The following is a 26,229-nucleotide window of genomic DNA, read 5'->3' as shown; positions in this document are numbered from 1 at the left end:
TATTCATTATATATATAGATTATACATTATAATTCAATATATTTAATATATGTATATAAGAATTTAATTAATGATTTTTCTAATATATACATGTACATTTTTTTATTTTTTTTATGTTGAAACCATTCAAATGATTTTAAAAAAGAAAGAAATAAAGATAAACACAGAATAATATAAAATATATTGTGATATATTCAAGTGATCTAAATAATACAATGAATATAGGATTGCATGTGTTTTATATGTGATTTTATTTGCTGTCGTCTCGCTATGAAGATTGAATTGAGTTTTATTTTTGCTTTATAATTATATAAGTAAAAATATATATTTTACACACATTTAATACCTCCACAATACAATGAAACTAAAGAAATATTAATATCTATAAAAAATAAATGGATTTTTTTATTTCAATGATAAATCTGGCATCGTAATTTTATTACATCAAATTATTTATGTATTGCACATTAATATATTGTATTTATGAATTATTTGATGATATTTTTATGTACAGATATTTATTTGCTACATTGTTTAATAGTCATGATTTTAAAATAAAATTTTATTAGATAAATAAAATTATTCTTCGCATATTCGTTTATAATATTTCATTTAGTCTCAATTAGTTCGATATAAATATAAACATAACATAAATTATATACATAAGATTAAAAATTCGATAATAATTGAAATAATTCTTATTTAAATAATTATTTAAATAAACTTTTTTTATTTTTTTATACTGTATTTACTGTATTTTTTATATTGTACTGTGTTTTAAATTGTATTTAAAAAATAAATTATTTTATTATTTTTTTTATTTATTATTTAAATATATATTTTTCACTACGTAAATATAAAAATATTTCTTTATAATATAAATTTTTTCCGTAAAATTTTTTCAAAGTCACTTTTTTGTATCTAGATTTAATATATTGTATTTTTTGAATTTGATCGAAAATGAAATTTGTTTCTTATATATATATGAAAAACTTTATTATTTAACTTTATTTTTTATTTTTAATTATTTTTATTGAAATAATAAAAAAATAAATTGATAATAAATAAATTCTTTAAAAATTTATAAATTTGTCTCAGAAAAGATTTTAAAAAATATTTATAAATAGTTTTATTTCAAATAAATTTATTTTTTATTTTATTTGATGTAATTGTTATCTATTTCTTTTTTTATCTATTTCTCTTTATTATTTTAATTTCAAAAAAAATGCACAACTTCAACTATTTTTATCTACTTCTGATGCTGCTAATGACATTAAGCAAAAATATAAATTTTAATTACTTAGACATTAAAAAAAAAGACTAATTTAAAATTATCATTTTGTAAAAATTTTGAGAAAAGTTAAAAGAATAATGAAAATAGAATGTGAGTTAAATTCAATATTCAAGAAATTTTTAGAAGAAATTTTATTGTATGTATATATTATACATAATGTGTATATATACATATTAGTGGAAAAATAATATTTAAAATATCTAAAAAAAAAAAAGCATATTCTATTATATTCTTAACCGAAATGTGAAAAACAATATAACTTTTTATATTGTTACAGAAAAAAATTGCATGACCAAAAATTTAGCAATCTCGATAATCATATCATTGGACTACCATATCCAAACCAACAAAATTAATAACAGTGATACATAAAAATTAATAACAGTATTTATAAATTAATAATAGTTTAAGAAAAATACATGCATAAATTTAAAGGTTCCATTTAAAAATTTAAATATATAATATAATATATAATATAATTATTGAAGAATTCAAGGTTATTCCAAAATCAAACATTTATCATTATATGTGTTTTCAATATCATAGAACTTTTGTCTGAAACATTTTTTAACATTTCTGATATAGAAATAATAGTATGTATACGCTTAAAACGGATATAATATATATTAAAAATATGAAATTTCTATAAATCATTTAAAAAAATATTTTCTAATGTCTATGAAATGGCAAAAAAAAAAAAAAAGACTTGTCACAAGTAGTTTAAAATTTTATAACTTAAAATTTTTTGTAAAATATAAATTACAATATTATAGAATTTAATACAGAATTTATTATATATATATATATATATATATATTTATATATTTATATAAATATATATAAGAAAATAATATAAGAAAATAATATATATAAGAATATTTAAAGAAAATATATGATAGATTAATTAAATGGAAATGTAAAAAAATGATAAAATTTTTTTGTGAATTAATAATTTCTAGAATTAAATAACATTATATTATAACATATAAAGATTTTTAGTAAATTTAAAAATATTAATAAAATTTTGTTAACAATTTAAATAAATATTTTCAAAAAATTTATATATATTTGTATATATTTAATATATTGATTATATATATGATATATGATTATATATATTTAATAATATATAATAATAATAATATATTTAATATACATTTAATATATTTAATATATTTAATATTTAGTATATGATCTATCTTTAAAAAATAACTCAAAAGACTTTATCCAAAAATAAGAACCTTATGAATTAAGTGATTTAAAAGATAAGTCAATGTTAAAACAGCCTTAGGATACTACGTTCTAAAAAGTAAGCTAAAAAGTATGTACAAAAGAAGATAAAATCGAATTTCATGGATCGAATTTGCATAAGATAGATGTCAAGATATTTTGTCAAAGATAAACATAAACGAATTGAATTAAATATATATTAAATATCAATTAAATAGCAATTAAAATTAATAAATTCTTTCTCGTTATATACAAAATATCTGTATAATAACAAACTTTCAAAATGGATAATATAATATAATAATAATATATATAACAAAGTGATAAAAGCAAAATATTTCATCGAAAGATTTCTATATATTTTGATTTGAAGATTTCTATATTCATTTTATAATTAATTTTTATCTATTAATGAAATGTTTAAAGAATACAAATAACATGGTTGATTATCTAACAATTTTGTAATATATTGTAATATATTTTGTAATATAAACTAGTTAATTAATTATTATTAAATTAATCAAATTTATATTGCTTCTGTAAATCCATTCACAATGAACTCAAAAATTTCAGCAAGCTGTTAAGAATAATTACGTAAATTTCATATCTCATATATTTTTATATATAAAATAAAAATTTTCAAAAATTTCAAATAATAAAAAGAAAAAAATAATTATTTTCCTAATTGCCTTTTTTGAATTTTTTAAAATTAAATATAAAATGTTACAAAATTAAAAGATCAAAAATGGCCAATAAAATATTTAATTTATTAGCTTATTAATAATTATTATCTAATAATTTGAAAAAAATATTATATATTAAACATATTGTATATTAGAATATATATACATATTAATATTGCATATTAAATACAATAAAATATTGAGTTAAAATTAATAAAAAAAATAAAAATAAAATATTAATAAAAAAGAAAAATATTTCTCTCTCAATGATTTAATTTTTATATATTAAAGGAATATAAAATCAAAATAAATTAATTCAATTGAAAAATTTTCTATAAAAATTGATAAAAAAGTAAAAAATATAAAAATACATAATTATTGTAAAGATAATAACATTATATTAATATCATTTTTATAAATTTAATTCATCAAATAAAAAAATATGTGAAGAAAACATAGTTAGAATATTTATTATCAAATAAGAATTTATTTTACAAAAGTATAGTACTACAAAAAATTATAACTAAATAAATATAATATAAAATATAATATAAAGTGAAAAATAAATTAATTAATTAATATAATATTTTTCTATAATATTTCAAAATAATACAACAACAATAATACAAACAAAATTATAGAAATCTGAACTTTAAAAAATGATTGAATTATTTGAATATAACAGAATATAATATGAAAGTAAAAAACAAGTACAAAATTAAGAGAATTGTAGAAATATAATAAATAAAATAAATCAAATTTAAGGCTTAAATAAATAATTTCATAAAAAAACTTTATCCAAACATAAATCTTATTTTATTTAAAATATAAAAGCTATCAAATATATATTTGTAAATCAATATATTGGTATATTTAATATAACAATTTTATTAAAAATTTATTTTAATATTCTTATTGAATGCATATATGGCTCAAAATAATTTTTAACAAAAATAATTTAATAAATTATATTATTAAAAATAAAATTAAATAATAAATATTAATTATAAAAAATTATTGACATAATAGACAAATTTTCTAAATTTTTAATAATAATCTTTGTCAAGAATCAAGTATAATTAAAAACAAAAAATATAAAACAAAATTAATATAAAAAAACATTTATTGATCTCTCTCTCTCTCTCTCTCTCTCTCTCTCTCTCTCTCTCTCTCTCTCTCTCTCTCTCTCTCTCTCTCTCTCTCTCTTATCGCAAGCACGCACGCACACACACACCTTTTTTTTTTCTTTTTCTTTTCTTTTTGAATTTTAAAACTTTATGTCAAGTTTTATACGTATATATTTATCTCGAATTTATTTTGGCATTTTTTTTTAGATTTCAAATCTCTTATTCAATATATGATATTGAAGAAAAGGAACATAATTATCACGATAATGATAATTATCATTGTAAATTATAATGTAAAATATAATACATATGAGTACATAAGACTGACAAAATGGCTCATAGATAACACTCATTAATAAAATCGTTCATTACTTATGTTAAGTTAATATAATAAGTTACATTACATATATTAGTTTCTATTAAAAATGAAAGAATAAAAAAAAAGATATAAAAAATGGTTAAAAAATTTTCTTAAGTAAAAGTAAATAGAATTAAAGATAATTGATTAATATGACTATTTTAAAATCTCGACTAACATAAAATAACTGTGATCATTGAACTCATTTCACATTTCACAATAATTTCAAAAATTTATTTAGCATATTCAAAGATAAAAAAAACAATTAATTTTCTTCAGATATAAAGTTTTTAAAAAATTCATTAAGTACATAATACTATGTATATACATTTTTTTTTATATTAAGATTGTTTGCGTTAAGATTTAATGTTATTTAATATTCTTAAATATTTATTCACGTAATTTACGTTATTTTACATAATATATATATTAGAATTTTGGTGAATTCATTTTAAAAGCCGATATAAAAATTGATACAAAAATGTCAATTAAAACTCATTATTAAGTTATAAACAATTGAAGTTTGCAATAAGATAAAATAAGATGAGAAAAAAAATTGAGATCGTTTATCTTTATCATACCGCTATCATACTATTCTCACTTCATTTAATGTAAATTTATATTGTTTATAATTTAATAAATAAACTTTAATTAATATTTTTATATATCAAATTTTGTCTTTGTTTCCATTACAATCCTAAATTCCATTTTTCAAATGTATTTAGTAAATATATTAATATATACTTTCTATAGATACACACACATGTGCACGTGCACATGCATGCGCATGCATTGTGTATATGTATATATATATATATGTACAAATAAATGAAAAATCTATCAAAAAAAATTAATTGTGCAAGGGTTTCTAAATAGAATGAAAACAAAGTCTACAAAACTTGCGATGTTGCCATGCTTTATAACCGACTTTCGTGTAAACAAGATATTATTACGGCAACATTGTACCACGAGTACACGTTTCGAGTAACGTGACATCATCTCATGTTACCTGTTTCCAGAACATAGAATTTTTAAATTAAAAGATCTACGAAAACAATCATGTCGCAAATAATTGCAATTTTTTATTGTCATATTTTATAAACATATATATGCTTATATATATTTACTTAGAATATTAAAAATTTTAATAGTTTATATATAATATATATATATATATATATATATTTATATATTATATATATATTTATATATTATATATATATTATTATATATAATATTTATATAAAATATAACTATTTGTTTAAAATATATTTAACATAAAAATTTTGATAATTTTAATATTCAAAAAAAATTTATAATTTTTATTTATATTATTTTTTATATATTTTATAGTTGTTATTTAATAATTAATAATCTGTATTGCTTAAATATAATTTGTAAATTCAATAAAACAAACAAGAAGATAAAAATTAGACAATTAGTTATATTATCGATATTCTAAGCAATAATATTCTTTAATTTTTATAAAAATTATAAAGAAAATATAATATTATTATAAAATTAATAAAGCTTAATTAATTTACAATATATATATTATTCACTTTTTTTTTTGAATTCATTTAAAATAAAAATTTAAGTATTTACAATTCGTAATTATATACGCAAATATATATTTTAATTGTATAATAATTTTTTTTAATGGTTTTAGTACAATAATACATATATATATTTTTATATATTATATTTTATAAGCTATATATATATATATAATAAGCTAATCTAATATATATATATATATATATATATATATATATTATTATATATTTTTGTGTTGTTTGTTTTATAATTCATTCGATTTTAATATTTATAAAATTACTATATAATATTAACATTTATATAATATTAGATATAATATTTATAATATTATTAATAAATAATAATATTTATTAATATTAATATTAATATCAAATTATATTTTCATAATTTTTCTTAATTCACTGTTTTGTATTAATTTATTTCTTTTAAATTGTAAAAATTATTTTTTAAAAGTTAAATAATAAAAAAATTATATATTTATTGATTTAAAAGAAAATTAATATAAATAAATAATTACACTTTCATTCATTTTTATTCAATTTTTAATATGTAAATTTATTATTAAAAAACAAAAGAGATATAAGTTTAGAAAAGAAAATATAACATATGATATTCAATATCAATCTAAAGATTTAATTTTCTAACTTTTAAAAAAATTTTGATGAAAAAGAAAAAAAGAAAAGAAAAAATTAAATAAAATATAAAGAATTATTTCTGTTTTGAATAATAGATCATAACTGAAAATTTCTGGGATTAATTGTTTGAATCTTATACTTTAACAGCATATTATCATATGTAAAATGATGTTTCAAATACATAATTTAAATTTTGAGAAGAGAATAGAAATATATAGATATTTAAACTGGTGACTTAAAAAATCTCAGAATAGCTATGAATGAAAACATAAAATGTGTAATTTTATAAAAACTTTATATGAAATGTATTATATTATGCATAAACATAAATATTGTGAACATTAAGAAACTTGGAAAAAATTCGTTATTTTTTTTAAAATACGATAAATTAGACAAATTCGATATACAGGATATGAAAATAATAGTACTTGATACATTTGAATATTTTGTGTAAGAAAAAATATATATATATTTTATACATTTTATATTAGGTGTATTCTTTAAAATAAACAAATTAAATTTTAAATTTGTAGAAAGAAGAAGTTAGAAAAAAAATATAAACTTGTGCTAATCTTAGTCAAGCAAAATAATTTGACATATTTTTCATTCTTTTCATCAGTAATAAGTCAACAGTGATTCAAAATAAACATATAAGTCTTTCAATTAGATAATATTAGTGCATTTAATTTTAAAATAAATAAAAAATGGATAAATAAAACAATTAAACAAAAATGAAATCGATTGGATCTTATTGTTGCGATCAAAGATACTATTATAAAAATCGCAAAATTATTAAAAGCCGTATTATTATAATCTTTTAAAGAATCAAAAAATTTATAGAGAAAAAAAGAAAAGAATAACTGAAAGATCTCATGCTGAAAAACAGAATATAAAACAGATAGACAAACTCCTGTTTTTAATTTTAAGATTGCAAGAAAAGATTGCTGAAAAAGCAGAAATTTCAAAAAATTATATTATAAAATTATACAGAATATCATAGTAAAATAAATTTTTTATAAAATCATATAAATAACAAAAAATCTATTAAATTAATAAAAAAATAAATAGTACATAATTCGCAAACAAAATGTTTCCTTCATTTCTGATCTTTGAAGATCATGATCATATGAATAAATTTATCTTATTAAGATAGAAGCATATGTGTATTGCATTTAAAAATCTGAAGGTCACTTTTGTTTCTCGAAAATTTAAATAAAATATATAAAAAATTAATAATTAGAAATTAATAACATATAAAAAATTACATTATTATATAACTTATATAAAACAAAAAACTTTTCTCTCCTAATTAACATTTTTTTCATTTTTTACAAGAAAAATACTGATTAATAAATCTTTAAATTTATCATCCTGAACATTTCTATATGTAGAAAACTGGCAAAAATTGATATATAGAAAAATTTGAAATATACATTTTTATTCTATATTATCTATATTAAAAATAAAAAAGAAACATATACTTCAGTATATATACAGTGGCGGCTATTTACTTACATACAAGTCGTACATTAATTTAAAAAATATGAAATATAGTTTCTTAGAGAGTTTGAAAACATATATAACTTATATTTTCATATAGTTTGAATATTCAATTTTAAAATTCCAATGAAATTTTCATTCATTCCAAGAAATCGAGGACATTTGTGTACACATTGAGTTGAATTGTCGCTTTTGTGGCGGACAATTGTTTACATACATTGTAGTTGTGGTGATACAAATTGACACATCAATATTATAAACAACTTTTGTTTCATTCAGCATGTATCAAACTGTTGAAATGAACAGAAGTGTGTGTAATTATGATTAGTAGAGGGAAGAAAGACACCAAATCAACGACAATAGGGTACAATTATTTCGAAAAGCTGAGAAAACATTTCATGAGAGATAGCTAAAAATCTAAGGCTATTTATAATGGCTTGTATTCAAACAATGCAACACATTAAGCATTATAGAATTGTAAATGATTCATATTCCTCGGAAAATTAAAACACGAAAAGAATCGATCGCATTATCCATCGCTTATCTGAAACGAACAGATTTAAGACGACTGTGGATATTCGTAAAAAAATAACGCCAAATCTTAACAAAAACATCAGTGTAAGAACAATTCGACGTAGATTTTGGATTAAAAAGGATTGCCAGAAAGAAATCCCTGATTTCAGAAAAAATCGTTGAGTTAAAATTGCTTTCGCGAAAGAACATTTGAAACAAGAACAGTAATTCAAAGTAATTTAATTCAGATGAATCTAAATTTAATAGATTTATATCTGATGGAAAAACTTATGTTAGGCATGTGTAGAGAAGTACCCAAAAAATTATACAAAACCAACGATGAAAGGTGGTAGTGGATCGATACTTATTTGGAATGTAATGAATGATATAGACCCTATTCATAGAATACAGGGAATCATGGTAATCGTTACGTTTATTTAAATATAATAAAAGAGATATTGCTACCATATACAAAAAGATATCTGGGAAATGATTGGATTTATCAAGCAAATAATGACCTAAAGCACATAGTACGCCTTGTTAAAACATTTTTATCTGACCAAAACATTAACTGTTTAAAATGGCCGGCACAATCTCCCGATCTGAATCCCATTAAGATGTTATGGATTGATGTAGAATAATATATACAACACCGAAAACCAAAAAATTTGAAAGAATTTTTTCCAATAAAAGAAGTGTGGAAATCAATACCCATAGATAGATGTATCAAATTAACTGATTCGACGAATGCCATGAAGATACGATGAAGATAGTTGTGATTCGATAAAAAGCAACTAGTCACTAAATATTAACTATTCATAAGTTTAAAGTGATTTTTATATTTAATATAAGAAAATATAAGAATTTCATATAACATGTAAATTTTTCACATATACGTAAGTAATTATCCTTCCGAAAAACTACTATTCAACAAAATAAAATATTTACAAATTTATTAAATTCTTGAAATAAATAAAAACTTCTTTCGTATATAATAGATTAAAGTTGAGATTTTGAAAAAAGATTTTTATATTTTTGTCACCTTTTTAAGAGACCAGGATTAATCATTAAAATATTACGTGTATGTAAGTATATGGCTGCCACTGTATATCATATCATATATTCTGTATGTTCGGTTACAATTGTTTTAAACTTATTAATTTAAAACTATTTTATTAAAGGAAATTCATTTCGTGCTGAAAAATGTAAATTTTTACTTTATTTACGTAAAGTTTTTATAACTGCATTGATTTTTATTTAACGGATGAAATATTATTAATTTTATGAAAATATACTTAATATTATATATATGTATCAACTCTTGTTACTTTCTCTTTAAAATTAAATATTGTTAGAATTATGGTTTTAAAATTTTATATTTGGTATGAGATTTCAAAATTTAATATATTATACTAAAATAATTTAATTTATAATCTGTAACATTCTTCAATAAACAATTATGATAGAAATTTATATTTTAATAAATACCATTTAAATGGAAGTCTGAAAATTGTCAAATAAATTTATCTAAAAATATTGGAAATTTTTAATAAAAATAATTCAAAAATAACGGCTAAAAAATACAAAATTGATAAAAACAATATTTAAATATATAATTAAATGTAAAAATAACGAAGTTTTTTATCCGAATTTCATAACATCACAAATATTTCTAAACGAAAAAAAAAATTACTTGCAGAATATTTATTTATATTTAACTTCAGCAAATCTTAATTATGATTTTTATAAATTATAAATTATATAAATTATAAAAATTTTATAAATTATATATCAATTATATATCAACTTTCATATAATGCAGTTTGTATTTATTGCAATTCTTTATATTTACATTTAAAATAAATAAGCATTGGATTCAATGTCAAATGTGTTTCAGTAGTATTATACATAATATATTGGTATAAATATTCAAACAAAAATATTTTATTGTGAAATTTGTAATAATAAATAATAAATGAATTTTTTTATTTTGTCTCTTTTCTTAATTATATCATCATCATTATATTTTATTATTTCTTTCGTATTTTTATTATAATTTTTAAAATTTCAAATGAAAAATTTATTTATTTTTTTTTTTAGCCAATATAAGTATATTTTCCAAAGTTTGAAATTGAAATTAAGAATTGAGAAATCCCACATATTTAATAAATAAAATAAAAATAAGATAAAGATACAAATTAGATAATTTTCTTAATTCTTTCAAGAAATCTTTTTAAGATTTTAGAAAAAACTTATTTTTATCGATTATTAAAGAGAATGTTATAAAAGAAACATGTTTTTTGTGATATTTTTATAAAAAAAAAATATAATTTACTAAAATTAAAATTTTTTTATCAATGAAAAATATGTTTATTATTTAATTTTTTAAATTATGCATTATTTAAATAATTATTTAAATTATTTATATTATATATATATACGTAATTATTAATTATATTGTATATAATTATATTGTATTCACATCAGATGTGAAAATGATTAAAAAATATTTCTATACTTTCTCATAATATCAAGAGAGTTTTATTAAAATGTAAACTCATAAAATTTAATATTTCAATTTCCAATATATCTTATTTAAATCATAAATAAGGAATAGATCAATCATACAATATATTTTTGACCCAGAAAATTCTTAAAGCTCTAGAATTCTATGGCCCTATTGTCAAATTAATCAAATTCCTATCAGAATATAAAAATTGATTATAATTGATTCTAGAAATTAATATAAATTAATATAAATTATAATAAATTCCGTAACGAATCGAATAGACAATATACATTTTAAAACAAAATCTATGAAACAATTATTTAAAACTATTTTTTTATATAACAATAAATATTATAAAATGTTACATAAAATTTTATATAAAGAACAAAAACTAGAACTTATGAAGCAGCCAGATAGTTTGAATTTTATTTTCAATAGCATTTTCAATAGTTTAAGTTTTAATAATAATTTACGAACAGATATAATTCCCTCACATTTTCAATTCTTCAATTCTTTAGCAGTCAAAACTAAGATATAACAGCGATGGCCACTTTACAAGTTAGAATTTGCGTCAAATTCGTCATGAATCACCATAGAAATAGTTGCAAGAATCCTGATTCTTATGTACTGCGATATTATTTCACCCATTCTTGAAAATCGCTCTTCAACACGATCAATAGTTTTTTTTAATTTCCTTTAATTTGCATTTTCGCAGAAGATAATGATTGAAGAAAGAAAATCCGATGTTTTCCAAATCGACAATTAGATACAATTTAATCCACATAAAGTTCAGATCAAATTAATTAATCGAGATAAAATTCAGATTAAATCATAGCTAGAATTTAATTGTATGCAATTAATCAGATATGTAATGTAAATTAGAGCATAATTAAAAATCAGATAAAATTCAATCAGTTATCAATCAATAAACACTATTAGTTCATTCAAGGCTTACAATACAAACAAAATTATCCTATAATCCTATAATCATAGATGATCATTCAAGAAATAGCATTCACTTCAAGCTCCTTCCTTTATACAATATTCAAAATCATATTTAAGTGAACTTTAACAATAAAAAAGTAATATCCAAATTATAAATCATCATTTCATGAATACAATTTTTTTAACAATAATTATTGCTTATTCATTAATTAATATTAATAAATAATATATGTTTTTGACTTAAAGGAAAGTTAACTAATTTTCAAATTAATTATTAATTAATTAAAGAATAATCTTTACCAATTTTGATAAAATTTAAATATGTTGTCAAAATCAAATGAATAAAATATTAATAAAAAAATTCGTCAAACTGACCCACACAATTTTGATGAAATTTATGGCAAAAATTAGATTCTTCTCGACAAAATATTTAATGCATATTTTTTATCGACTAACATCCAATTTGAAATAAAATCAGCTTTCAAAATTGAGAATTGACATGACAGAAAAACATATTTTTTGGAATATGTTAAAAATATGATCTTAAAAATACTAAAAATAAGATCTAAGATTCTTAATTGATTAAATGATTAATTAAAATGATTAATTAATTAAAAATATGAAATAATTATATATAATATTTTTAGCGTGGACTGATGAACTATTTTTTATGTAACATAATAATATTTTTATCTGATGACAAATCTTTAGTTTTTTAAGATTAAACAAAATTTAAAAAATTATAAAAAAAAATTCTTTAAACATTATCTAAAAAATACTCTATATTTATTAATTTAAAAATGTGTATAATTAATGCTAATTAAAAACTGCAGCGTTTTAAAGTTCTGAGAAAAGAAATAAAAGAAGAAAATATTGTAAATAATTAAATTAATAAAGATTTTAAAATAAAAGAATGCGGATTTGATTAGCTGATATTTTTAATTAAATCTATGTAAATATATGTTTTGATCAAAAAATTCGTACAAATTTTTTTTAATAAAATAATACAAACATTCATATCTACACAACTAATTCATAAAAAATAATTTATTTATAAAATAAATAGCTATTTACAAATATAAAATATTATAAGATATGAAGTATTATATATATATTTATATAAAGTATTAATAATATGTTTATTGAAATTAATGAGAATTTATTAATTAATGAGAATTAATACAAATATATATATGTATAATTACTCATAAAAATATTTGGATATTAAGATATATTTAACGACATTTATATTTTTCTTAATTCTTTCTAATATAGAAAAAATGAATTCAAACTTTCTTTGGATAAAATATTTATTGTACTTTACTAAATATGAGTGATTTATGTAATTGGTATAATAAAATAATATTAAATATTAAATAAAATCACAACTATTTTTCCATTGCAAAAATATTTGAATACTTTAAAAATTTATAATCAAATAACTAAAATAGTAATTTATTATAATATAATATTATTTTTATAAAAATTAAATATTTGTTTTAATATCTTCTTAATACTATTATATCTTAATAATATCTACTTTATAATATATTTTGGACAATGCAAAATATTAAAAGTTATTTTTAATATTAAATATATTTTAATATTAAAAGTTATTTTTATAATTTATTCTATTATTTTATTTTTATTTTAAATCAGTTTGTTATTTTTTCTTTAGTACATATTGTCTTTTATCAATTTGATAATTCAATTATGTGAAAATGTTCGTGTAATATTACGCATAATATTTATTAATTTAATTTAACAATTTAAATTTACAATATTTATGAAATATAATAAATTCATTAGAGAAAGCAAAATTTAATTCTTCTATAATTAATAAAAATATTAATTAACTCATTAAAGTTAAGCTTTGATGATTATATAAAATTATAATATATTATGATAATGATATTAAATTAATATAAAATATTCTATAACTTCTATTTTATTATATTCATTTTGCATTTCTCAATGTTTAATTTTTTTAAGAATATTTTTTTAAGAAATCAAAATTTTTCTAAATTTAACAATAATATAAAAAATTTATAATATTCTTAACTTTATATTATATATAAAATTGATCTCTTCTATTATTATTTTAATATTAAATTACATTATTTTTATTCTGTATTTTTTAAATGATTTATTGAATATTTAATAAATATTATTTTTTATAAAAAAATTAATTTAATTTATATTTTCTAAAAAAATCATATATATAATCAATAATATATAATTATACATATTAGAAATAATATTTAAACAAAATTTTCAAAAAAATCAATTCGAAAACTTTTTTCAAAAATTTAACAAATTCATTATTATTAATTTGAAATTATAATTAAAATTTATCACAAAATGCAAATGAAATAAAATTATTTTCATTAAATTAAAACTCTTAGAATTATAATATATTTAATCGATTGAATTGCATAATATAAATTAATTGAATTTTTGCATAAATATTCAAATAAAATGGATCAAATAAGAATTTTTTTACTAAGCAAAAGTTTGAATACTGAATTTTTTTTGATATTCGAAAATTTAGATTTGAAAATGAAAAATCGAATATTAATTTTTATATTTTATTATTTTCTCTATACAATCTAATTTCCTGCAAATTATTATTCATTTCATAACATTTTATAGAAATAATTAAATATAATATATAAATTCAATAAATATAAACAACATTTTTGATAATGTCAAATTTAAGAATTATAATTTAAGTATGTGAAGTTATAGTAAATCTAAATATTAAAATAAAAATATAAGGGATACAATAAATTTTGTGCTCATATATTTATATTTCGATATGAGTGCGAAAACATGAATTGTTGCTTTAATAATTATTCATTGATATTTTGAAATTATAATATACAGTAAGACTATTCAAAATAAAAACTAATGATGCCACCAATTTGATTGATCTAAAAATTTAGACAAATGAATAAATTGAAGTTAACTAACATTTTAGTCAGAAAAAACGTAAAGATTATGAAATTAATCTCTATATGATTTATAACAATAATAAATATATGTATGTATTTCATGAAGGAATTTAAACTTAATGATTAACAAATGATCTAAAAATTCCTCATTTCTCCATATTTCTTCATTTTATAGCTTGCATCTGCTATCGTTTTAAAATAGTGCTTTTAAAACTGTTCAATCTTAAGAATAGCAAAAACTAAATACATATTTAGTCACTACTATGTATACAGAAAAAGAATATAGAATAAAACTATTATATTACAATATATATCTAATGTTATGTGTTTAAAATGAAAATGTAATAAAAAATATTAATAATAGAAACTAAATTTTATTTTAGGATATCTAAAATTTTAAATTATTGTTCGTAGATTTCTTATAAATTTTGATATATAGAATCAAATAATAATTTAACCATTAGATTTCATTAAAAAATTACATATATGTAAATTTTCCTATTTTAATATTTTTTATATCATGTAACATAAGAATTATATGAGATTTTTATTTAATTTGATTCATTGAATAAAAACATTCGTATATTATTTAAATTATTTTTTAGTTAAACAATTACATGACGCTTTAAATCGCAAAATGAGAAATTTTGCCTTAAAAATACTTTAAATATGCATATGCAATATGTAACTTTTGAATATTTAAATTTAATGTCAACAAATAAAATCAATATTCTTAACAATTTGTTAAAATCTTAAAAAAACCAAGAAAAAATCCAAAATATGTAATGTTTCGAATTAAAAGTCAGTTAATATAGAAAATCGAAAAGCTAAACATTACAGTAATTAGATATTGTTGAATAATTAAATTTATAATAGGTTGTCGTTTATATGAATAGATAAAAACCTTTCATAAGCAATTATACAGGATTAAAAAAAAATAAAAAAATATCGGTAAGAAGAAAGCACCTGCGCTGCCTAAAATGGAGAGACACGAAAGATGTGTTGATGCTGTTAGCATGCCACACAGCTTCTACAACTTACATTGTTACGTAGTCACAAGAAGAGCCAGTTACAAAGACAAAACCAGATGTCGTTCTTGATTACAACATTCACAAAGGGATGAACAGATCAGATCAGGTGACTGCTTATTATCCTGAAATAGTGGAAAATATTTTTCTTTCACCTATTTATAATTAGCACTATAAACGTTGCATTATATCGAGAAACTAGAGATATCGATGAAAAAAAAGAATGGATTCATATAATTAAATTGGGAAGTTCCTTCGAATAAAGAATCCTTTCGTTACGAAACGCATATAAACTTTTAGAAAATAAAATAAAATAATTTTTATTTTTATATGTGTATATATTATAAATATCAAATATATATATATATATATATGTGTGTGTGTATTAATCTTTATCCGGATTGTGAAGTGAATCTAATTGATTGAAATTTATCTACTTTCCTTTACGTATAATTAATATTATTATCAATCAGTAAATTAATAGAGTTATTTGATAGTTGAAGAAATTACCTATTTACCAACAGATTTCAAGATTGTAAATAACAAAAGACTTAAGGATATACACAAATCGAAGAATAGATACATTTCGAAGATGATTATCAATTTGAAAAGAAGTCAAATCCAAATTTTATTTACATAATAAACGTGCATAAATGTCAAAATGGAAAATCATCCTGAGAAATTGACTATTAATGTTTGTTTCTGCAAATCTTTATACCTATTTGATTGTTTTAAAGAATATCATATACATAATATTTATATCTGAATAAATTGGAATATATTTTCTTTCAAAATAATTTGCATAATTTTAAGAAAAATATTTTCATTTTATATATCTAAATAAATAAAGCATTTATTTACAATGTTAGAACATCTAAAATCGTGAAATCATCAGAAAAATAATATTACAAAAATTATTTGATATACTATAATATATTGATATATATTAATGCAGTATTAATAATATATATATGTTAATATTCATGAAAGATCTTTGGAGGATCAATTCTAGGAATTAAAATAAATACAAAATATAAAAATATTACTCGAGATTTATTTATTAATTTAAATTATTATAAGTAATTTAAGTTTACATCAAATGAAATGAGGCGGGAATAATATGCAATAGTAATGCAATGAAGATAGATTAATGATTCCTTCGCGTCTCGTTTCTATTAATACAAATTTTAATCTTTTTATACCAAATAGTATCACTTTTATAACATTATTTTTTTGATAGTTTCAATATGTTAAATATTCGAACATTGCAAATTAAAGGAAACATTTTCTATGTTAATCTTAATATATATATCTTTCATCTATAAATCAGTCTTAAAACATTTATTTGATCTACCATTTATATGATCTACATATTTTTTTATAATTGTAATATTTTATTAGTTCTATATAAATATCAGATAAATATAAATATAAATTATTAGTAAATGGCTGATATAATAGAAATCACAATGTTTGAAAAAGAATTAGTAATGCAATAATAAAAAAAAAATAAAAAAAAGAAAAGTTTTTCATATGAATATAAAACACAATATATTATAAGTTGGTTCAAATCGAATTTTATAAAAAATATATTATATAATAATATTTTATTATATAATAATTTTTTTAATAATTCAAATATTATATTAGTTCAAATGATGTATAATTTGTATAATAAAACAAGGCAGTAAACATAAACTTAAAATGTTTATTTATTGTGGCTGCAGCTATTAGTTGCTAATCTAATATTATTTTTCGATTTTCAGATACTACTATTCCATGATTCTTATATATAATATTTTTAAAATTGAATCAACTGATTTGAATTTTTGATTGTACTTTCAATCGATGAAATTTAGAAAAGATGGAAGATACAGAGAATAATTTCTAAATCTAAAAGTTTTATTTCGAATATTTTTTAGCAATATTACTAAAAAAAAAACTGAATATAATTGAATTTTGCTTGCAATTGAATTCAGAATTAATACAATAAAACAACAAACTAATATAATCATCTTTACTCTATAAATTATTGTCAATTCATCATTTAATTACCAATTGATATGAAATTTAGAGAAAGAATGTAAGATCTAAATTTTTCACTTATTTATTAATTTTTTAATTAGATATTAAATAGATGAGATAGATAAAAAAAAATCTAATATTATACATTGTGCATTGAAAACTGCATATACAAATATTATTAAACAAATATTATTGAATGCTGCTTATCCAGATGTTATTAATACAACATCGTAAAAATCATCATCGTCAAGTATGAGCTGATCTTGCTATAACGGCTTTAATATCTATAGGTTTAATTTATCAGTTTTAATCTCTTTAATATGCATTTGCAATCCCCAAAAAATCTGATCGTTTTAGAAAGAAATTAAATACATTTGACTTACCATAGCAAATACGATATCAGATAGGAGAAGAAATAGAAAAAAAATTAATTTAATAAGTAAATATAACAATTGCTATTATTTTAGAACAGAAGCGATCACGTAATAGAGATTAACATCACACATTGAAAGCTTTATGAACTTTATTATTTTTTTTTTTGCTATTTTTTCATAAGTATACTTTTTAAAACATGCATTGGCAAATATGATCTTGCAAAAATATAAAATTACTCTTGTCCTACTCATGCATCGATCACATGCATTTGTTTATGTGTATTATCTCATCTTGTTGAACAAACATAATTATATATAAAAAATATAACATAATCATATGAAAAAATAAAAGAGAGATTTTGTCTTATAATTCTCAATGAGACAAATAAAAAACGCATAATCAAAATGCTTAAAAACATTTTAATTGTAAAATCAATTCTATAAAAAAATTCTGAATCATTTTTAATAAAAAATTTTATGAAAAACATTTATAGAAATATATGATAATACTATAAGTTTCTTTGCATATCTATAATTACATATGTAATAGACAAATAGAAGAATTTATTTTTACAAAAGCATTTAAAATCTTTATCTTATTCATTAATAATAGTCATATGATAATGAATATATATAACACAAAGCATGAAACGTAAAAATATTTGAAAATATATAATTGCATAAAATGCATAAATATAATCTGTCGATATTAGTTTTGTTTTAACATATATAAACATATATAAACATTGAATATTTTTACAAATACAAAACAAATTTCAGTTTCACATTGTCAGAATTTATTTTAAAAATTATTTTAGTTAAACATTTTCATTTCTTTATATATTATAATATCTGAGAAATTTTATACATTTTTTTAAACACTTTATAAATTTTATAAACTTTATAAACGTGTTTTTTAAACAGTTTATAATCTTTAAATAAATCAAAACACATTTTAGTTTTTAATATTTTTTTTCATGTATATTTTTTATACAAAATTTAAATAAATATAATTAGAAATTGCATTTGTGAATTTTATAATATTTATTTTTATTTACTTAACTTAGATTAATTTACTTACACTCTAATTTACCACACTTTGTGATAGAATCAGCTCTCTTATTTCATTCATTTATTATAAATTTTTCATAAAATTTATCGTAAAAATACATAGTTATAATTGATTTATAGTTGATAGAAACTATTCTAAATAATATAAGGATTATAATTCTCAAATAAATATAATATTTTTCTTCAAAAATATATTTTTAAATGAAAGAAAAAAAATTCGATCATTAAAAATACTTACTTCTTGAACAAGAAAACTCCGTAATTTTTATATAAATCAGTATTTTTATATAAATTATTTAGATAAAATATAATACTTTTAAATATAAAACATAAATAGAATTACATTATATATATATACATATATATATATTCAAAATATGATCTGGTTCAATATTTTAATCAAGTCGCAATTTTATATTTGTGATGTCTTGCAAAATAATAATTTAACTTCGATGAAATTAAAAATGAAATATAATTGAGCATTAAATACAAAATCACAGAATAGTCATAGTATAATCGAGCAAATGATGATTCTACATTAAAAAATAAGAAAAAATTTTTTATCTGAATTTTATTTGATCTTTATAAAACCTCTTCTCGAAAAAATCAGATATATGATCGATTTACAAAGATCCAGTTATCCTGTTATTTCAATATTGATTTTTATTTAACTAGCATTTAGAAACACTGATAATGATATAATTGAAATAATATTCTTTTTGTAAATTATTCGTTTATTCTTTTTATTTTTTATTTAATTAATATTTTATTTAATATTTTATAAATATTGAAAATGTCTTTCTTTTTGTTATATAATTTAAAATATATTTCTAAATAAATTAATTTAGAGAATAATTAATATATAGAAATTCAAATATTATATGAAATATAATAATCAAATTTTATCATTTTATCATCTTATCATTTGATATTACATTTCAAAAAAAATTTTAGTGACATATAAAAAATTAATAAAAAATTATATCTGAACATTATATAAATTATATATAAAATAATATATATAATATATAATACACTTAAAATATAACAATATATATTTTTTCACGTACATGTTATTATACATTATTAATTTTGTATATGTTTTTATATTTATTTGCATCGAAATATTTAGTTAAAATTTGCAAAAATGAATTAAAATATTCAGATTAAAAAAAAATTATAATTTTCGTCATATAAAAAAAGAAATTTTTAAAATTTACATATATTAATAAATTCCATATTTATAAAATATACAAAACATTCATTTCATACAAATAAAAAAACAATCTAATATCTAACAATATTCAACATAATCAAATTGAATAAGAAATTATTATTATATATATATATATATGCAATATGGAAAATCAATTATCAAGCAAATTAAATGCAAAAAAATATTTAACTATTAATTGAAACATAGATAGAACACTTAAATAGCTTTTTATTATACTTTCAATTGATAATTATATTAGTGCAGTTTATGTATAATTTATACATAAATTGATATATTTCATATATTTGATTTGATATATAAATTGATAATTTATCCAAAAAATATATAAAAAATTAATTTATTAAATATATTTACATTTATACAATATATTTTATCATAAATTTATTGTTATTTGTATTTAACACTAAAAACATGTTTAATTCTGCGTAGAACTTTAGTAGTTATTTTAATCGCATAATAATTTTTTTTAATTTTATTATATTTTTAACAAACATTATATTTTTAAATACTTTTAAATAATTAGATAATTAGATTACATAATTTTTACAATGAATTAATTATCTTTTATTGAAATATTAAATAATTTTTAAAAAGAATAAATAATCAATTATTCTATATATAATTTTTATTGGATTGATTTATTGAATAATTAATTTGTTTTTTATTCTAAAATATTATTAAAATAAATATTATATTATTGTTTTATAAAAAATATTATATTATCATCATATGATGTACAATGGATTAATATAAAATAATAAAGAAATAATGATGAAGTGATTAAAAAAAATTTATTATAATAAAATATGTTATAAATAAAATGTTTTTTTTTTAATAGTATAATTTTAAATTTTAATTTTTTTAATTTTTCTATCATATTACACAATTTAGAATTTATTTACGATGTCATTCTATTTCTTCAAAAATACAAAATATAATTGAATAACGTTAGTTTGTAATTATATACAGATATTTTTTTTTTTAATATTTTTAAATAATGAAATTCTTTCCAAATTCTATTGTGATAAGAAGACTAAAAAAAAAAACAAGAAAATACATGATATCCATAAAAATTGATATTTTTGAATAAAAAAACGAAGTATCGTAAAGGACATATTATGATCTAATTCGTATCTTTATAATTAATAAATAGTATAAACAAAGACAATGACGGAATTGAAAAATTTACAAATTTTATATTTTAATATATATTTCAAAAATAATTAATCTTTCTAATATGATAATTATTTTATAAAAATATATTTTATTATGATTTTAATTATACTACATACATATTACATATTACATATTATATTAACATTTCATTATATCTTTCTGTAAATAACATAACAAAATTGTGATAAAATATTTAAAAAAATTAGCATTTCTATTCATCGATATTGTGCAAAAATCAAATGTATATTTTTTTTAAAATTATTTAATAAAAATTTTTAAATATTAAAATATTAAAATTAATCGAAATAAAGAAAAAAAGAAAAAGTTAAAAAACCAAAAAATTTTATACAATTTTAACATAAAATTATTTTGTTATAATTCATAATTTAATTACCATTAAATTTTTAATAATCAGTTAGAATTGGACAATTTTATTTATATTCACACGTTTCTTTTTGACATTCAAAAAATGACATTCGATAATGTGAATGAAAAAATAGAATAAATTTAATCCATGTACACACGCGCGCGCGCACACACACACACACTTGTTTTCTTTACTTTTTCTTTTCTTGCATGTAAATACTACATTCATCCCTTCTATTCTGTTTTACTCTTTTTTTAATCTCATTTTTTTTATCATCTTTCATCTTTCTTTTCAATTTCTTAATTCTTTTATCAAACTAATAATTTATAAACTTTTATAAACAATATAATAAACTTATTATACACAATATTATAAACATATTATACAAAAAGAAATTATATACATAACGAATCAACGAAAAATGTTTTTCGCATAATCGAAGAAATTATATGTTCTAGATATTTTTTTGATACATGTTTTTATTAAAAAAGAAAGTAGAGAGAAAATCAGAAAGAAGATATATAAAAATGAATAATAACTAAATGAATAATAAACTAACATTCTTATTTTTTCCATTTATTTAAAATTCTTGAAATTCTATTATAAAATTTTATAATTTTAATATAACATCTTAATATTTATCTGAAATAATAAAATGTTTCATTAGATATATAATAATTAATATAATTAATCCCTAAAAAAAAATTATGTACGATTATTATTTCTTATTTTGATTTGTAAAATACAATTTTTAAAGCATTAGTAATGTTAATATAATTATAATAATAAAAAAATAAGATTTAAAGAATATATCAATATACATTAATAATGATGCATTAATATATAATATCTAAATTAAACATTAGTTTAATAGTTTATTAGTTTAATAAAAGTCATACAAGAAAAACAAGATAAATATAAAAAAATAAGAAATTATTTGCATGAATTTCATAATAACAATTAATCATATTTTTTTTATATATCAGATTCGATGTTATATTTTTACAAAGATTTATCAAAATATTTTTAAAAAGATTTATCATGAAATTCATTTGAATCTAAAACTTTGTGAGGTTTAAAACTTCGAAATCCAAAATGTTTATTTTTTTCTAAGCAATATTCTGTATAATATAATGTATAAAAATATAATGTATATATAAAAAACAAGTCTCAATAAATTTTAAATGGAATTCTTCAAATTCAAATTCATGGTCATTGCTATTATTATCATTAGTTATCTTTTTGGCTTAAAAAATTACATTTTTATCTTTTATTTTATCTCTATATAAATTATTGCAATAAATTGATTGTATTAAAATGAATCTAAATTCAATTTATATTAAATTTAAATTTAACGAAATTAAATTTATTATTGGTTAAATAAAAATAAATTCATATTATCATAATATTATTATATTATAGTTAAAAAGTAACATTTTTTTTAATTTTAAAGAGTTTCAAAATTACGAATATTTTTATTCTAAAATGTTTAGAAATAAAAATAATACTTTTGTGAATTGTACAAAATTAAAATATATCTATAAAAATGTTTAAACAGTATATATAATATAATATATGCTATATAATATAATAAAATATAATAATATAAATAAAAAAATTCTTTAAATAATAAAAATGAATAAAATCAATATAGATTTTAAAAGAATTAAAATCAAATTGTTTTATATCATATACAAACTTTTATATTTATTACATTTATAAATATTATATATTAGATTTTTATATTTATTATATTATAAACGATTACAAAACAGTTTTTAATTATATACAAATTAATAAATTAATCTATATTAATTTTTATAATCATTGAATATAAACATTAGGAAAATCATAATTTCAGATATCAAATATTAAAAAATTGTTTTTATACTTTTCTTTATTCGATTTATTTCAGAAATGAATCTTCCATTTTAGTTAATATTTTTTATTGAAAATAAAAAATTATTCCAGTAGCAAATAATCTTTTCTATTCAATAGAAGAGAAAAAATTCAAATACGTTTGCTAGATATAAATAATTAATTTTTCTAGCTTTACTATTTTCTGTGTCAATTCTATAATATCAAAATATTATATTTATGTTCAACAATATATATTATTATTTCATATGGATATTTATTATTTTATCTATAAAATGTTTTGAAATATATACAAATATATGATTCAATCCTAATATTATCAAATTAAATTATTAAATAAGAAATTTATAAATGCATTGTAGATTGTTTTATTTTTCATATAATACTCTAATGATGATAAAATCAACAAATAATGAATCATAATTGCAGAAAAAACATCAAACGTAAACAATTATGTTTATTTTATTTAAATTTAAAGAAATGTAAAATGTCTTTTAAAAAAATTAAATACAATTTGACTATTAATTTAAAAATATAAAAATATATTCAATAAAATATGTTTTACAGAAATCAATGTGTGAATATAAAAAATTGTTTATTATTAAATATAATATATAATAAAATAAACTTAATTAATTAGTACGATTATTTAAATAATATTTAAATAATATTTAAATAATATTAAATAATTCGCAAAAAATTTGCAAAATCAGCGCATGCGCAATCTTGTAGAAAAGTTGAAAATTACGTTCTAATAAATATTCTTCCTAATAAAGAATTTTTTACAGAAAATCTTGATTACAAAATATAATCAATGATCTTTAAAGAAAGTATATCTAATTGTTGATAAAATGTTAAAAATATCGTTTAAAATGGCTAATACACTTGGCTTACCGCTAATACGCCTCATGGCGGCTCACGACACGGCTCGTATCCAAAAACCGACGAGCTGGTCAATCCAGTAAGATATGTAAATCTTCCTGTTCGCTATAAACACCATGCCACATGTACAAACACCGATCATCACCTACGCCATGCACACATTGATTCTGGAACGTGAAGTTCCCGCGCCATTGCTCACTGATGAGGCTTTTCTCGAACAAAGAAGATAACCTGGCCCTTCGACACGTCTTTTACCTGTTACGTTAATATGAAAAAGTAAAAAATTACTTCGAAAGAGAATGACATATTGTTAACTGTGATTACAAAGTTTTTTATCTACGTATACAATAAGTACACTGAAAACGCGATAATTTTAAACGTACTTGAACGAAATGAAGAATGACGACCAAACAGAGTATAAACTACATCATCACGATTTCTCACGTAGCACTGTCGTGTTATAGTATCCAATGCCACCGCTAGAGCGCTCGAGTAACCGGTAATGATAAATCTCCTCCTTGTATGGATTTAGGTCTTGCAGTCGAAATATTAGCTTTTTAAATTCATTATTCTATCTCTCTATTGTTTATTTTTATTAAATTTGTTTTTGTTTATTTTTATTAAATTTAACATTAAAATATTAAACTTTAAATCAAATTAAAAAGTTTTAAAATATAATGAATAAAATATAATATTTATTTTGTATGTTTAAAATACAAAAATTTTGATTATAATTAATGAGTTTGTTATTAGTTTTTATATATATCTACTTTTAATTAAATTATATTATATCTAATATTTTAAATAAATTTTATATTACTATATCTACTATTTTAAATTATATTATTTTAACTTAAGTAAAGTTTAAAATATATCTATTGTTATT

The 26,229-nt window shown here is 17.8% G+C and overlaps 1 protein-coding gene across 4 annotated transcripts in view; it reads right to left on the bottom strand.

Annotated features, from left to right (window-relative positions):
• ckn (CRK like proto-oncogene, adaptor protein) overlaps positions 1-25,815 on the bottom strand; it is a 92,735-nt gene extending 66,920 nt beyond the window's left edge. For 2 of the 4 annotated variants that reach the window (XM_012492973.3, XM_086912569.1), the window contains exons 1-2: positions 25,727-25,815; positions 25,356-25,598 (exon numbers count right to left, since the gene is read on the bottom strand). In XM_012492973.3, the coding sequence (XP_012348427.1) occupies positions 25,356-25,371 (16 nt within the window). In that variant the 5' untranslated portion in view covers positions 25,372-25,598; positions 25,727-25,815. Of the gene's footprint in view, positions 1-16,346; positions 16,459-25,355; positions 25,599-25,726 lie in introns of those variants that run through there. The other 2 variants (XM_086912568.1, XM_086912570.1) reach the window with 2 other exon arrangements.
• Positions 25,816-26,229: the final 414 nt, after the last annotated feature.

The sequence above is a fragment of the Apis florea genome, unplaced genomic scaffold, assembly GCF_048593485.1.
Source record: "Apis florea isolate Af1SG1 unplaced genomic scaffold, ASM4859348v1 contig_3391_pilon, whole genome shotgun sequence".
Lineage (NCBI taxonomy): Eukaryota > Metazoa > Arthropoda > Insecta > Hymenoptera > Apidae > Apis > Apis florea.
This window is presented reverse-complemented; position numbering and strand designations above follow the sequence as displayed.